The sequence below is a fragment of the Eretmochelys imbricata genome, chromosome 10 (assembly GCF_965152235.1).
Source record: "Eretmochelys imbricata isolate rEreImb1 chromosome 10, rEreImb1.hap1, whole genome shotgun sequence".
In the NCBI taxonomy this organism is placed as follows: Eukaryota; Metazoa; Chordata; order Testudines; family Cheloniidae; genus Eretmochelys; species Eretmochelys imbricata.
Window position 1 is genome coordinate 13,642,846 of NC_135581.1, and position 16,231 is coordinate 13,659,076.

Genomic DNA, 16,231 nt, shown 5'->3' on the forward strand with positions numbered 1-16,231 from the left:
TTTAGAGAAGCACCTTTGTATCTCTCTCTGGCATGCAGAGGAGTCAAGTATACGTGGCAGCCTAGTGATAGCATTGTGTACTCCATACAGAAAGAGCCTGCTCCTTTCAATCTTTCATTCTCGGTGCTAGCAGGGCTGCCAAGTACTATGTATCCCTCTCTGGCATGCAGACGAGTCCCAAGGCCTAGGCTCCAGCACAAGCCCGAATGTGTACACAGCACCTGAACAGCCCCGCAGCCTGAGCCCGAGTCAGCTGACATGGGCCAACCACGGATGTTTAACTGCAGTGTAGACATACCCTTAGAATCCCCTAACCCAATGCTCGGGCATTGGTTCAGTGATGACTCACAGGGCAGAGAATGCCCCTAACTGAATCACCAGTACTGTTTCCTACAACATTCTGAGTTTTCTTCCTCCAAGTACTGATCAGGTGCACCTCTGCTTAGGTTGTGAGAACAGAATCAACTTCAGCCTAAAGTGCTCTGGCTCAGGACCACACGTGTGGAATAGAATCAGGGAGAATGGGTGTGAAGAGATCTAAAATCTGATATATGGGAGGAGGGTGCAGTCTGTGAGAAGAGGAGGAATGCAGAGGGTGTAGAGAGAAGTAAGGATAAGAAATGAAATCCAGACTTCATTTGGCTTCCATAATAGCACTATCCCATACAGAAGCTTGATTTGGAAAACCAACCTTTGTTGACATATACTGGCTGCGGATAGTCCAGGCAATGTGGAAGTAACAAAAATTGGAAACTGGCAATGGAACTTTTTGTTACATCTTATTTTGTGTGTGTTCCGGTGGCAGTAAAATAAACAAACAGGAATGAGATTTAATTGTTAAAATTATATAAAAAAACCTCCATTCTTTATACCCTTTGAAAAATTTGGTTTAATTATTTTGTAAATGCAGCCGTGACTGATAATCTATGAGAGTTTTGCCTGTAGATAAAAATCAATAAGAACTGTGTATTTTAAGGCACTGGCTTACATAAATCGATTAGAAAAAGTGTTCTATTTCTTGTCTAAACACAACAGTGGGAAGGAAGCATTTACTTGGATAACTGATGTATCTGAACACTGATGGCTATCATATGAAATAAACATACCTTAATGTTATGGTTAGATTATGCGCTGAGAGATAACAAGTGAAATTAACTAGAAAGGGCATGAACTTCACATATTTTTAAAATGGAATTTGTTGCCCCAAGGCATTTACACTTAAATCTGGTGCTTATGATTTTTAAGAGGCTGTTAATGCTTCTCTTGTTGGCACAAGAAGTGAAAACTATTTGAATAGTCTCAGTTTTGGTCTTCACATGAATCATACAAAAATAAAATTTATTTTAACAAATACACATAAAAATCTACAAAATGTTTTAACATCCTCCCTAAAAACATTTAAAACTACTGGGGATCTTGATCATGCATCTGTACTCTGGCAAAACTCTCACTGAGTTCAACAGAATCACTAGCATCATCTTTTCCCATAACAGTATTTCTTTGAAACATTTTATAAAAGAGAAATGAGATTCAAAGCACTATTAACAAGTGGCAATTGTAACATTATTTTATATCCTGTGGGAAGAGTGAGATGGCAACTCATGAGTTTAGGACCCTTAAAAGAAACGAGAGGGGAGAGAAATTATTGGCCCAGTTCACTCATGTTGTTAGTTGTTGTGTGCCAAATGCTCCTTTGAGCTCAATTACAGGATGAGGACTTTTCCCAACATGTTAAGTAAAATATTTTAAAATTTATTTTCAGTTAATTAAAAATAGTTTAATTTTAGCCACATGGACCCAATCCTGAGTGGTGCTGAGCACTTCCCTCTCCTCCCCTGGACTTCACTGGGAACTAAAGGAAATAGCCCCATACACTCAAGACTATTTAAGATTGGGTCTCTATTTAGGGTATTGTAGATATCTAAAAAAGGCAAACTCACATTTCTAACCACATTATTCTCTTCATCTAAGCATACTCGGTACAAAGTTCTAAGCAGTAGCTCCATGTGCTGTGTAATGTGATCCTCTGCATGTAGCAATAATATAAACAGAAGCTGAGATGCTTTTATTCTTGTGCCTTCAACCCAGTCAGTTACATCATGACAGAGACCTGGAAGAATTTTGGAGAGGTTTCTTGTAACAAGCTCCCGACATCCCAATTCTGGTCGAACCACTAGGAGGAGAGGGAAAAAAAACAAAACAAAACAAAAAAAACAGAAGGAAAGTTCAGGAAAAGCACTACAAATGCTTCGCAGAAAATTTTAGAAAAGGTTAATGGTGTTGATTCATAACAAAAATAATGTCTTTTTTGCTTCTATGTGAAGTACATGATTCAAAGCACTGCATGTGGCTTTATCTGGGAGAATGCCATTGACTTTTTAATTGCACAATGCTATTAAACTCCATTTAACACTTTGAAAATGTAGTTATTTAATAAGTAATATTAATACCACCTTGGTGTTATATAGCAATTTTCATTAGTAGAGCTCAAAGCACTTATATCATTGGAAAGTTGGTATTTTCATTACATGCTTTATTTTTTAAAAAATGTATAAAGGAGAGAGGAAGGAAAATAAGAAGCTCACCGCCCAACATGGCAAATGCATTTTAGCCAATCTCAAAGCATATGACACAAAGAGATAATCTCCTTTTTACTGTTATTTTAAAAATCAAATGGAAGCAAACAAACAAAAAGAAAAACAAGAAAAGCTGGACTTTTTCAAAACAAGGTTGGTGGTGTCCCTGGCTCAAACACAATTGAGACAGCACGCAGCAGTCAGAAAACTTTGAAATAGCATGAGAAACATTATATACAGGTTTCAAAAAAGAAAAAAAAATATTCTTTTCAGGGTGTCAGAACACAGCAGGAATTGGCGAGTGTGCCTCCTTGTACTTCATAAAAAGAAAAGGAGTACTTGTGGCACCTTAGAGACTAACCAATTTATTTGAGCATGAGCTTTCGTGAGCTACAGCTCACTTCATTGGATGCATACCGTGGAAATTGCAGCAGACTTTATATACACACAGAGATCATGAAACAATACCTCCTCCCACCCCACTGTCCTGCTGGTAATAGCTTATCTAAAGTGATCATCAAGTTGGGCCATTTCCAGCACAAATCCAGGTTTTCTCACCCTCCACGCCCCCCCACACAAACTCACTCTCCTGCTGGTAATAGCCCATCCAAAGTGACAACTCTCTACACAATGTGCATGATAATCAAGGTGGGCCATTTCCTGCACAAATCCAGGTTCTCTCACCCCCCTCCAAAAAACACACACACAAACTCACTCTCCTGCTGGTAATAGCTCATCCAAAGTGACCACTCTCCTTACAATGTGCATGGTAATCAAGGTGGGCCATGTCCAGCACAAATCCAGGTTTTCTCACCCCCCCCACCCTCATACACACACAAACTCACTCTCCTGCTGGTAATAGCTCATCCAAAGTGACCACTCTCCTTACAATGTGCATGGTAATCAAGGTGGGCCATGTCCAGCACAAATCCAGGCTTTCTCACCCCCCCCCTTTTCCCGGGGACACACACACACACACACACACACACACACACACACACACAAACTCACTCTCCTGCTGGCAATAGCTCATCCAAACTGACCACTCTCCAAGTTTAAATCCAAGTTTAACCAGAACGTCGGGGGGGGGGGGGTAGGAAAAAACAAGGGGAAATAGGCTACCTTGCATAATGACTTAGCCACTCCCAGCCTCTATTTAAGCCTAAATTAATAGTATCCAATTTGTAAATGAATTCCAATTCAGCAGTTTCTAGCTGGAGTCTGGATTTGAAGTTTTTTTGTTTTAAGATAGCGACTTTCATGTCTGTGATTGCGTGACCAGAGAGATTGAAGTGTTCTCCGACTGGTTTATGAATGTTATAATTCTTGACATCTGATTTGTGTCCATTGTTTCATGATCTCTGTGTGTATATAAAGTCTGCTGCAGTTTCCACGGTATGCATCCGATGAAGTGAGCTATAGCTCACGAAAGCTCATGCTCAAATAAAATAAATAAATAAATAAAAAAATCTGATCATAGGTAAACAGCATTGGGTATACAAAAGATTGAAATCTGACACAAGGTAAAAAAATGCCTATGAAGTAACTATTTAAAATAAAATTCTTTAAAACATAAGACACTGTTTGATTATTGCTTCTTTTGTGTATGGAAGAGAGCACTTGGATTATAAGAATTGACAGTGAATAGCAAAGGTCAAATGAGGAAATCTGCCTGAGACAACAAATATGGAGTGGCATTCTATTTGACCTGAGGCAGAAGGTTTTTTTTAAAAAGGATTCTGACCATTCCTTTTCAATAGTTCCTTCATTTCAGATGTTCAAATGCAGACATTTAATTCCTGTAGCTACCTGCTGTCAAAGAATTTCCCCCCCTCACTACAAACTGTTCGCACCTGTATCCCAAGGCAATGGTTGCTCAATGGAAAACCATTCAGTTGTATAGATGGCACTGAATATTAGGGCAGCCTTCACTCCCCCGCCCCACCCGCAGTGTCTATCATCATGAGATCAAAGCACAGTAAGGCTGAGGTGTCAGGTTCATTAGCTTGCAAGTACAAAAGGGTGGTTAAGGAAAATGCATTACAGCCCTTAATGGAAAAGAAGGAATTCTAGATCCTGAAATATAGATTTACAATGAATCACTCATTATCATGGAATTCTTTTTATAATATGTTTTGAAAAGGAAGCAAATAGACGCAAGTGTTAAAACATAATCACAAAGAATAAAATGGAACTTAAAATACCAGAAACTGAAATATAAAACAGATGGTACAGATACATAGATAAATACAAAACTTGCAACAAGACACCACAAATTCCTAATCTTATTTCAAGACACAGGTAAGACTCAGTGGTAAATCATCCTTTTCTCTTTTATCATGCATAGCTAGAGAGACACTATCAGATGCAATCTGGCAGTAAAAGTAAATGGCAGGAAGGAATCTTAAAGTAATTATTAACTTCTTGGGACTGAAGTACAATATTACCAGGTAATTTCCTCAGAAGGCTCTGCAACTATCTATTAATCTTTTCATTGAAGACTTAATGCAGAACTTTAGCAAGCAAGATGAATTTAAAAAAACGGATACAACTGGGCAGCGTTGGGGCGGTTTGCTCAACATTGCGAAGCACTTTTCTTTTATCAGAGCATTGTCTCACACAGTTCTGTAGCAAAGACTGGCTTATGAAGTAGCTCACTTTCCTACCAGTGGTAAGTTCCATTAAAATAATTCCACTAGAAACATATTCAAAAAAGATGCAATTAAATACTAACAAATATGTTATTTTAACTAATACGTTGCACCAAAGTTCCCTCTTGTGGTATGTTTTATCTTTCATGGTAGGAACACCAAAACCGATCAGCTTTGCTGTTCCCTCATCAATCGCACTCATGGTAACACATATCCCTGATGATATGCATTAATTCATAGGGGATGCCTGCATTTGCACCTTATCTGAAAATGGTGTAGGTAAATACAACACTGAAGAGGACACCAAAGAAGGTCCTGGAAACAGGACCAGTAATGTAGACGGTGCCAATATTGAATGGTGAACTGCTCTTAGTACCAATTTTTGAAGGTGCATCTTCACTGATCTTGGCATTTTAAAGATGTGTTACCACCCATTCTAGAATATAAAACACTTGTGAAGACATTGCAAGTGGTGTAGGAGGAGGTTATTTCCTAAAAACAGTAATCTGGGATGAAAACATTTGTAGCAAAGTCTGATCTGGTTCAAGAGTTTGGTGCAGATTCTGTGAGGTCTCCAGTGGCTGTAATGCTTCCTAGAATAGCAACTTATTTTTCCTCAAGGAATTCCTAGATTCTTCATGTGAAAACTATCAACATATCAGAGGAACTGAGTAGTGTAAAGGGACCCATTCCAGAGACACCTTGCTTAACTATAGGATAAGAAACCTTACTATGCTTTTAATGCTTTTGAAGAAAAATTTAATAGCCTCACTTTCACTTATTTAAGTTTTCAGGAAAAGAGATTTTGGAATCCAGTGCTAAAGAGAAGGCAGAGGACAAAAAAAAGAAAAAGAAGCCGATGGATACTATTCATTTTAGCTCTGGAGGACATTTTTGACTATATTCTGAGATAACATGTAATAACTCCAAAAACTCAAGGCCCATACAAAATTCAACTAAGAGAGCAAGCAAGAGGAGAATTATTCAGACTCATCAGGCTTTTGGAAACAGAGTGATAATAGGCAGGATGTGCTGTCATGGTTATAGTTTCTTTTCTGATTCGTGAACCATTGGACGATAAAGTACCCACAGATACTCAATAGGGTGCTGAGCATGATGTGCTGTAATGCAAAGTAGGCAATGGCCTCTGCATGGACAAAATTAACGGAGGAAGCATTTGCTTTTATTACCAATGGAAGTACCCTTTCAGAGGTATGATCACCTTTCATGCTAGTGGCAGCTCCTTCATTCAGAATTGTGAGGAAGTTGCAGACTGCTTATGTGACTTGAGACAGGTCACTTACTTTCTGTGTCTCAGTTTCCCCCTTTGTCAAAGGGTATAACATCCTTTCACCCACCTTTTGTATATCTTGTCTATTTATATTGTAACCTATGTGTTTGTAAAGATCCTAACATAATAGGGCTCGTCTCAACTGGGGCCTAAGGCAATACCATACCACAAATAACTACTTATAACAATGAGGATAAAGTATTTCCTTTCCATGACAATCCTCCTTTCCAAAGGTAAGTTAAAACGTTTTAGAATCAATTACGAGAAGTCATACTAGTTTCTGTTTTTCTTGAACCTTCTTCTTCCTCCGTCCTACTCTAATTTTAATATGGGTAACAAACAGCAACATTATTTCACAACTACTAAGATTGCTTTAGCGTGCTCTTTTACATTTAGAATACCGATCACAACATTCAGGAAAAGGGCAAAATTTTCCCTCAGCCTTCATTGCAGATATTTTTAAAAACCTATCATTATCTTTACAAAGGAAATATATGAATGATGGGTGATTATCTAAAAATTCATGAGGCTGACCATCTATTAATATGAACAGCCTGTAACAGGACAAATATTTCTCTTATCATTAGAGGAAGCAAAGGCATTTTTTACCATTTACATGTCCCAAAGCTAATTTTATAACTTACGTCACAGAAAGAAAAAATAAAAACGAACAACAGATCAACTTGACTGCCTTGAAGGCTAAGCAGATATGTCATGTCGGTTACTATTATGACGTGCTTCCCCTTTCATTCAAGCATTACCAAGTAAAACAATTTTAACAAAAATATAATTTCAAAAGAGAAAGGACTCCGGAACCCACTGTCATCGAAAGGATTTTGTTGCTGGGGATTCTGTGACGTGATTGGCAGGTAGGGACAAGTCAAGCATGATCTTGTTCTTTCACACCATAAGAGCATTTTGTTCTGTTAAATCTGAGTGTACAAATCAATAAATTACCCACTTTAACCCCCTCTCTCTCACCAATATCCATAAGCATAGTTTTAAACATTAACTTTACAAACCTAAGACAGGAAACAAGCTTCATGCCACAACATTAATGTTAAAGCCACGTATAAATAATATGGCGCAAAGAAGTGGTTAGCCTTTGTTGCCCACCTAGTTTTCCTTGGAAAATAGGGAAGGTACAGTAGTTTCCCTTAACTGCTTCCATTTTCTCCCCCTCTGCTGGCTGATTTTACATCTGCTTAGAAGTTTAATATAATTTTGAAGCAAGCTTTTCTGCCATTAAATTTATTTGGGTGCTTCATGCTATCCCATGAATGCTGTGTCTCAGTCTCACTGTTCAGGAAGAACTTAATGTCTCAGGGTCTCTCTCTCCCCAACCCTCCCTTCTCATTTCTTCTCCCTCTCCTCACATGGTTTCTGCCTTAAAAACAGCTTAACATAAAAATGACCATACTGGTTCAGACCAATTGTCCATCTAGCCCAGTATCTTGTCTTCCGACAGTGGCCAGTGCCAGATGTTTCAGGGGAAAATGAACAGGACAATTACCAAGTGATCAATGCCCTGTCATCCAGTCCCATCTTATTGCTGAGTGGAGGAGATTGCAGTATCGTTTCATCCCTTTTTCAATGTGCAGTGTGCAGAGACTGCAAATAGTAATGAGTCCTATCCCACTCGCCAATTATTTTGGGCCAGATTATGATAATTTATACTCCCTGTGAGAGAGGCTATTTTATGTGAAGTCCCATTGAGGCCAATGGGACTATTTTCAGGGTAAATTACTAGCAAATGTGAGTAAAGGTATCACAATTTAGCCCTATATGGCTATATCCTTCATCATCTACTTTTATTTGTGATAACAACAGAAAAGGCTTTGACTCAGGTGGAAAAATATGACTCCTTAGGTTACAGGAAACCTGAAATGACGCCATTCAATAAATCTGAATTTTGCAACAGAGCTGCAATACTGTGGATATACGTATAATCATATGCCCCCTAGGAGTGAGAAGGAGCAGTACGACTTCTAAATTCATTGAACTGCAACTAGTGGATGGGATTTGTTTTTATTTTAAAAAAAAGAAAAGAAAATGGCTCCTATAGTATAGGAAAATATTAACAGAGGTTGAAACTGTGTCTAGGATAACACTGTTTTAGGAGAAGATGGAAATGTCTATATTTATTTATGAATTAATTCTAGCCATCAGCCCAAGCTGTTGTGCATTCTGACCCCTAGATGTGCCAAGAATAATTATGGCCTTATCTTCTGACTTTAATCCTAAATTTTTCTGAAGTGTAGATATTTCCCAACCACGTTTTGCATGCATATAAGTCTCCTTTCTAGTGAAAACACAATCTGGGTTTTGTTTATTTTAAGGTTAACAGTACAGTTTACTTATATATTCTCATTTTCAGGTACTGCCTCTTCTTTTTGAGAGTGTGGGCATGTTCTGCCAATGATTGCAGTGGTCAGAGTAAAGGTACTAGCAATGTATAGTATTTCTGAAATATTCTCAATTATTAACAGATTCCTCCTCCTCCAGCTCAGGGAAGATGGGGGAACCAAAATTCTGGAGGCTGATTAAGGTAAGAAATGGGGAGCAGAGGAGAGGGTAAAGGGATCCCTACAGCTGATTAAGGCAGTGATTATGGTAACTAATTAGAACAGAGATGCAAGTCTGAACAGATGAATAGCAGTAGAAAAGGTAGGAGAACTGGAGACAGAAATGCAGACGAGGAATAGGAATTCCGAAGGCTGGATTAAGTGCCTCTCTGAACGCTCTTCTACAGAGTACCTTTTATTTAGTGAACAAGATCCAACTTAAATTTTCATAGATGTTAACTAAAATAACATCTAGTGACCAGTCAGCATGGACACTCTTGTTTGGAGGATCATGCAAGAATTAGATTACTGGAAATGCTCAAATACACCAGGCTTGGTCTTTGTTGCATTTTCTTTCTTCCTCTTGTACTAATTTAAGTTGTTACCCTGGGGGAGTTGGCTATGTGATGAATGGCAAACCCCATTATATCAGAAAGCTACTGTTCAGCAGTGGTTGAGGCACTTGTCATACAGACTGACAAGTCTGAAAACTACTTCATGTTGATCTCATATCTGGCTCAAACCATATAATTCAAAATCTCTCTTATATATATATATATATATATACACACACACACACACACATATACATACTTACACCCCCCCACACACCCCCAAGAAAGTATATTCAATAAACCAGATTAACTTCCTTACATACAGAGTTGGCATCCAGGAGTCATTTTAGTATCACAGCCTAGGGCAGTGGCAGAAAGATTGCATTCATGCTAGAAAAATTCAATACTGTGGATGACTTGGAAAACTGAATACAATAACCCATAGCTGCTATATAGCTACGTCTGCACTATGAGCTAGAGATGTGATTCCCCGGCTCATGTATACAAACTTGCACTAGTTTGATGAGAGCTGGCATGAGTTTCAGTAGCAGTGTAGTTGCAGTAGTATGGGTAGCAGCAGCAGAGTCAAGGCTGAGACGTACTGAGTATAATACCACCTGAAACCAGTGGGTACGTACTTGGCACAGCTCATCTATGCCTTCACTGCCGTTACCTATGCTATCACTACAGTGCTATTTATGCTCATGCTAGCTTTCAGAGCTAGCACAAGTATGTGTACATGAGCCTATAATTTAATGGTTTAGTTTTCATTAGATATGATAGCTCTTGGTAGACCAATATATTTTAATTTTAAGAAATACCAATAGAATGTTGCGAAGACATACATTACAATAGAACACTTGAGAGATTGACAAAAATGAGTTATGTATCAATACAGAACAAAGAAGAAATTGTTGAAGTTTCTTTAATAAAGTCTGCATAACCTATGAATGCTAACCCACTACAAAGTCATATGGTTTTGTTTTGTTTATATTTTAATTCAGGCTGATACATTTCTCCATGGAAACAAACAAACAAAAAACGCCTACATGTTTCTTACTGGGGGGAAAAAGGAAAAATAACTTCTGTAGAAAATTTGTGAAGCCTATCTGTGCACTTGCACCAATTCTGTACAATCTTTATAGCTGTAAGTAAGATTTATGTAAAGTTTGAGGTGAAGTTCGTTAAAATGGGATTTTCTAATGCACTCAGTGTAGGCCTAACTCTGCTTTAACTGAAGTCAATGAGAGTTTCACCATTGACATAATGCTCTCATTGAAACCACTGCTGAACAGCTTCTGAAAATCCTACCCTTAAGCAAATACATACATAGAGCTTAACCTGAGTACCTTCAGCTCCCATTTAACTTTGTGGGAGCTGAGGGCACTCAGCACCTCACAAGATCAGTCCCGTAGACAACTATGACTGCTTCAACTGCTTTCAAGTACTTATTTTTCACATCCTCTTCCCTTTTCTTAATATCTTTTATGCATACATATATACTGAGGAGGAGCTTCTCGAGCCAGTTATTTTCAATCCCGAGTGCTTTTCTACAATACTCACGTCCTTCAGGATAATGAGATGGTGCTGAATAAAAGTCAAGCTTATCCTTAAGGTCTTCTTCATTCTCTTTTTCCCACTGCAAGCCTATCCTCTTCCAATAACTCACAGCCAGTTGCCTAAAGTATAAAACCAAAGTGTTTGAACCACCCATCTTTACATACATACAGAATGGATGCATTTTTAAATGAGACTGCTGGAAAACAAGAATCCCCTCTACACTCAACTGGAAGACTTCTTTGAATACACTGGGACAAACACTAACTTCAGATACACTTATGCAACTGTAATGGCCAGAATATTTTTTTTTTTTAAATGAAGCTTCAGTTCAACAGAAATAAACAGTGTGAATCTCAACTAGCTGGGAGAAAAAACCCTTTTGCTTTGAGAAGAAGAATACAACCTCCTCTACCCTCTTTATAATCACACTTATTTGAATGCAGCAATAACAAAAAAAAATTACCGAAAAGTTGTGTGTAGAAATAAGAAAATCAGCTAAATAGAAGAGCAGGACGTTTTCCTGAACTCCGACCTGAGTGCAGAAGTACTTTAATACAAAGTTATCTATAAAAACTGGATCCTTTGTTCTGCTTACTTGTTCTCAGGCATTTCATCAGTAAAGCTGCTAAGTAACAAAGGAATCAACTTGTGAAAGTAAGAATATCTATCCCGCAGGTGCAACAGCCATTCTCCAACAACACTTGTAACAGCTTGCCGAACCTAAAAAGGTGAGAGAAACAACACACTGCAAATTTTCCTACAGTCCCATAACATGAAGGGAAGAACTTTGAAAACAAAAACCTTAGAGTAAACTTTAGCAAAGTGTCTAGAAGAGTCATTTATCAAATCTATTTACAAAAAACAACAACACACACAAATAATGAACTTTCATACAAGACAAGTAAGCTTTGAGGGGGGAAAAAAATAATCAGACAAACTATAGGAGTAGACTACCTGCATGTCCTGATCACCATTATCTTAGCTCATCATTCCCTGAAGTAAACAGCTCCAACATAGGGTATGTCTTCACTAGCAACGTTTAAGCACTGCTGCAGTTTAAGTGAGAAAATTGCAGCACTATAAAGTGGCAGTGTAGACAAGGCCATACTGTATTTCCATTTAAATGGTGGATAAAGTCCGACACATTCTAAAACACAGTAGTTCTTAGAGGGAGTACATTATGAAATGAGGTAAAAACATGGCACCGTCTACTAATAAAAAATATTTAAAAAAATAATTCTTCATTTATACAGCACATTTTAAGCAAGGCTCTCAAGCCTAACACATGCGATGTAGATATGGTAAAATCTAGATTTTATGAAACTCCATTTAACCTAAAATACTTGCGTTCCCCCTAGCTGGCCCAATCCAGCAAGCACTTAAGGGTGTGCTTAACTTTATGTACATGAATAATCCCATTAAAAGTCAATGGAACCAATCATATGCTTAAACATTTACATATGTGTTTTGCTGGAACAGGCCAGAGTGCTCAGTCCCTTACTGGATCAAGCCCTAAGACTGCAGGGAGAACATAAACGCTATCACTCAACTCTGTCAACCAACACTTTAGATTTTCTGGTTTACTTGGTCTTCAAATTTCCTATCTGCTAAATACTATTGTGCTGAAGGATTATTGCAAATCCCTTTGATTTTACGAAGATTTTTGTCAGCTCCTGGAGAGACATTCATAAAACAAACCAAAAAAGTTCTCTTCAATTATACCCATATTACTGAGGGACAAAAGAGCCAAAGGACCAGATTTTTAGAAGTATTTAGGTACCTAACTCCCATAAAAATCTAGCCCTAAGTGACATCTCCAAAATTATGTAGCTAGGAGTAGTACAAACTGGAACACAATCCAGAACTTCTGATACTAGACCACACACCCTCCCCACAAAAGTTGAGTATTACAGCTTTATTCACAAGAACATGCCATCCTCCCTAATTTTTGAGGATCCCTCCTTGGTGGCTAATTTTTACTTGGTCAACTTTATACATTAATATACAAATACTTAAATTCAGCTGAAGCCGAAAATCTTAATGAAGCTAGGAGAACAATTTAATTGGCATTAAGTAGTGAACAGATATTTTTATTACATTATTTTTATTCCTAGAAATATGTTAACGAAGGCGAGGCAAAAATCTAGACAAAATAAAGTAGAGTTACCTGAGGAATTTCATCAAAAAGTCGCTGGGCCAAATGAGAGAGAACATCATCTACAGACTTTCCGTTGCCAAACTGTATCACCGTTCCTGTGGCCTGAATCACAGCAACACGGACTCGGAAGTGCTGGTGTGATACTGTTTGCATTAAGGGTTTTATCAAAAATTCTGAGTGCATATGAAAGTGTTCTGTTAAAGGAAAAAGAGAGAAAGCTCAGCTCTGTCTTTATAGGTATGCCTACAACAGACCTTGTGCAAACATCACCCTGCATTTATATAGCACCTTCTGGACATGAATCTGATTTATATAGCTATGTTTATGTATATATATGGTCTCATTTGGCAGAGTGTGTTAGACTGGGATAACAGCACATTTGCATCTCTGCCACTATCATCCCAGTCCCATGACCATCCCAGCACCCTCCTCCTGCTGCAGCTTGTTCCCTGTAATTCTGGTCCCATTCTTTCTACCCTGCCCTCTACTCCCCCATCCCCAGTTAGGATGGCCAGAGCAGCACTGTCCACATACCTGCAACTCCTCCAGCCAGGTGCCCGGCACCCTGAGTTCCGCCCCCAGATCACCCTCTTCATCCGAGTCAGGGCCACTAACAATGCTCCTGCAGATCCCTCATCCTCCCTGGCTTCCCCACCATCTCTCTCCTCTCCAATCACTAACCCCGAGCGCAGGACCCTGTGCACCCGCAGCTCCCCGTGGCTGCCTTCCCCGGGTCCCACCTGGCATAGCCCTGGCGCTGGCGGCCGCACACCTGCAGCTTTCACGCTTGACCTCGGGGTAGGGGTCGAGGAGGGTGGCCTGCAGGATGTGGATGACCTCGGGCAGGTAGGGGGCCAGGGCGGTCCCGCAGAGCTCCAGCACGAGGCCCAGGAGCTGGATCAGGGCCAGGCGCAGCTCCTCGCAGGGCTCCTGCGATTGCCCCTGCGGCGGGCTGAGGCGCTGGGCCAGGGCCGGCAGCAAGCAGGGCAGGCCCTCAGCGGGCCGGACACTGTGGCTCAGGCCGTGGTAGGTGAGCTGGACGGCCAGCTCCCGGCAGCGCTCGGCCGGATCCCCCACCAGGCACCGCACCAGCGGCCGCAGCAGCTGCTTGGCGAAGACCTCCTGCAGCACCGGGGCCGAGAGCGGCCGCTCCTGCACCTCGGCCCGGATGGCCCGCAGAGCCCGCAGCCGCGCATCCCGGCCGGGCTCCTGCAGGCTGCCCAGGTGCCGGCCCAGCGCCTGGACCACCTCCGCCACCCGGCGTTGGTCACCCAGAGCCCCATCCTCGGCCATGCTGGAGCGTCGCTAAGGAGGCTCAGACTCCCCGCTGCGGCCCGTTACTAAGGACTCTGCTCTGCTGGCAGCCGCTTTCACGGCAGCAAACACATGCTTTACGGCAATTTCAACATGCAAGAAACTTTATTGGCAGGGGGCTCTGGCGGACACGGACACTGAGGCTGTGGTGGGTCTCGCAGAGACAGTTCGAGAGAGTGATGGGGGGTTATAGAGGGAGCATGGGTCAGGAGTTAAAGTGCATAGCGGGGAGCCAGCACTGCTGGGTTTAATTCCCATGGGGCCTTGGGCAAGTCATTTGACAGCTTCCCTGTCTCAGTTTCCCTATGTGTTAGCTGGGGCTAACAGCATTTGCAATGTAGTTGTCCTGACACAGTACAGCATAAAGGCTGCCCCGTAGCTACGGTTGCCAACCCTCCAGGATTGGCCTAGAGTCTCCTGGAATTAGCATCGATCTCCCGGCAACTATTGAAAGCAATCCAGGAGATTTTAATAGATCATTTTAAGAAAATGATATTACATCAGTGGGGAAATCTCCCGGAATGGCTTCAGTCAGAGTTGGCAACCCTACCCTGAGCTGGTGCCTAATATTCTGTCTCCTGGGAGAAGGGCTTGCTTTGTGTTAGCATTCACCACTAATCACAGTGAAACACTGATTGCGTAGCTTAAGTAAATGTTGTAGGGTGCAGTCCCTTAAAAGTCAGCGTCTGTGGGAATTAAAAAACCCAAAGCTCTGTTCTTTGCTTTTTCATATAATCACCCTATCTTTGGATGGAAGGTACTATCAAAGTGCAGAGAATCATTACACCAGTGTCTTGATATTAATCCCCAAAATAACTGCATCACCCATATCCTGAAAGGGGATTGCTGCTTTAAATGTTGAAAAGGGACCCCAAAGGAACTTTTGGAGCCTTGTGAAATGTTGCATGGTGATGCTGACGAATGTCAAAATGTTTAAAATTGCCTATTAATTGTTGGCCCCAATCCTGTGATTAGACCCATGGGGTGATCCAAGTGCAGGTTCAGGGCCTTTTTTGTAATATTGTACAGCAATGCTTGTGTAAGCAGAGTCAGGATGAGCTCCACCCTGACATCTGGTGGTGAGGTGTGGCAAGTTGTGGAAAAGAACTTCAGGGGCTGATCTCATTTGTATAGGCACACCCACCCCGCCTAGAATGAGGCCATAACTGCCCAAATGGTCACTTTGGCTGTTGTGGGATCCCCAGTGTCTCTGTTATTAGGGTGGGAAGAATAAATTGTTATTACCCAGATTATGGGAACTGTGCTTAGAACTGTACTTGGCCTTTTGTTATGATGGAGGGACTCACCATCAACTAAGGAGCACTCGCTAGGCAAGGGACATGGGTTCCAAAACTCTGTGAATTGAGAGAGGCTTGAGACAGGTATTTGTACCTGGTGGAGTGGGCCTCTTTCTGAGGGCCAGAAACACCAATTGTATCTCTGTCTCTTTCCACTGTGGAATGTCAGAGCTAATTTTGGGTCTATTAAGAGTCTTGCTAAGGGTACTGTGCTGAATTCACTTTAGCCTTATGGTGCACCAGCCCTAAGGCTCCCAGTACTATGAGCTGAAATCACTGAGAGCTGGAATCACTGAGCACTGTGTCAAGTAGTGGGGAGCTGGAAGAACTAGAGTGCAGTGGTGCTGTTCATGGATATGCTGGCGGAGTGTTCGTGAGATGGTGAGGTGAGCTGTGCAGAGCGGAGCCGTTGGTGAGACAGCGGAGTGTTTGTGAGATGGCGAGCTGAGCAGAGCTGTTTGTGAGATGGCGGGGTGAAGTGTTT

At 40.9% G+C, this 16,231-nt stretch overlaps 1 protein-coding gene across 2 annotated transcripts in view; it reads right to left on the bottom strand.

The window, feature by feature from the left end:
- DNAAF5 (dynein axonemal assembly factor 5) overlaps positions 1–14,518 on the bottom strand; it is a 41,743-nt gene extending 27,225 nt beyond the window's left edge. For both annotated transcript variants that reach the window (XM_077828579.1, XM_077828580.1), the window contains exons 1-5: positions 13,876–14,518; positions 13,145–13,329; positions 11,573–11,697; positions 10,981–11,096; positions 1,941–2,173 (exon numbers count right to left, since the gene is read on the bottom strand). In XM_077828579.1, the coding sequence (XP_077684705.1) occupies positions 1,941–2,173; positions 10,981–11,096; positions 11,573–11,697; positions 13,145–13,329; positions 13,876–14,428 (1,212 nt within the window). In that variant the 5' untranslated portion in view covers positions 14,429–14,518. The remainder of the gene's footprint in view (positions 1–1,940; positions 2,174–10,980; positions 11,097–11,572; positions 11,698–13,144; positions 13,330–13,875) is intronic.
- Positions 14,519–16,231: the final 1,713 nt, after the last annotated feature.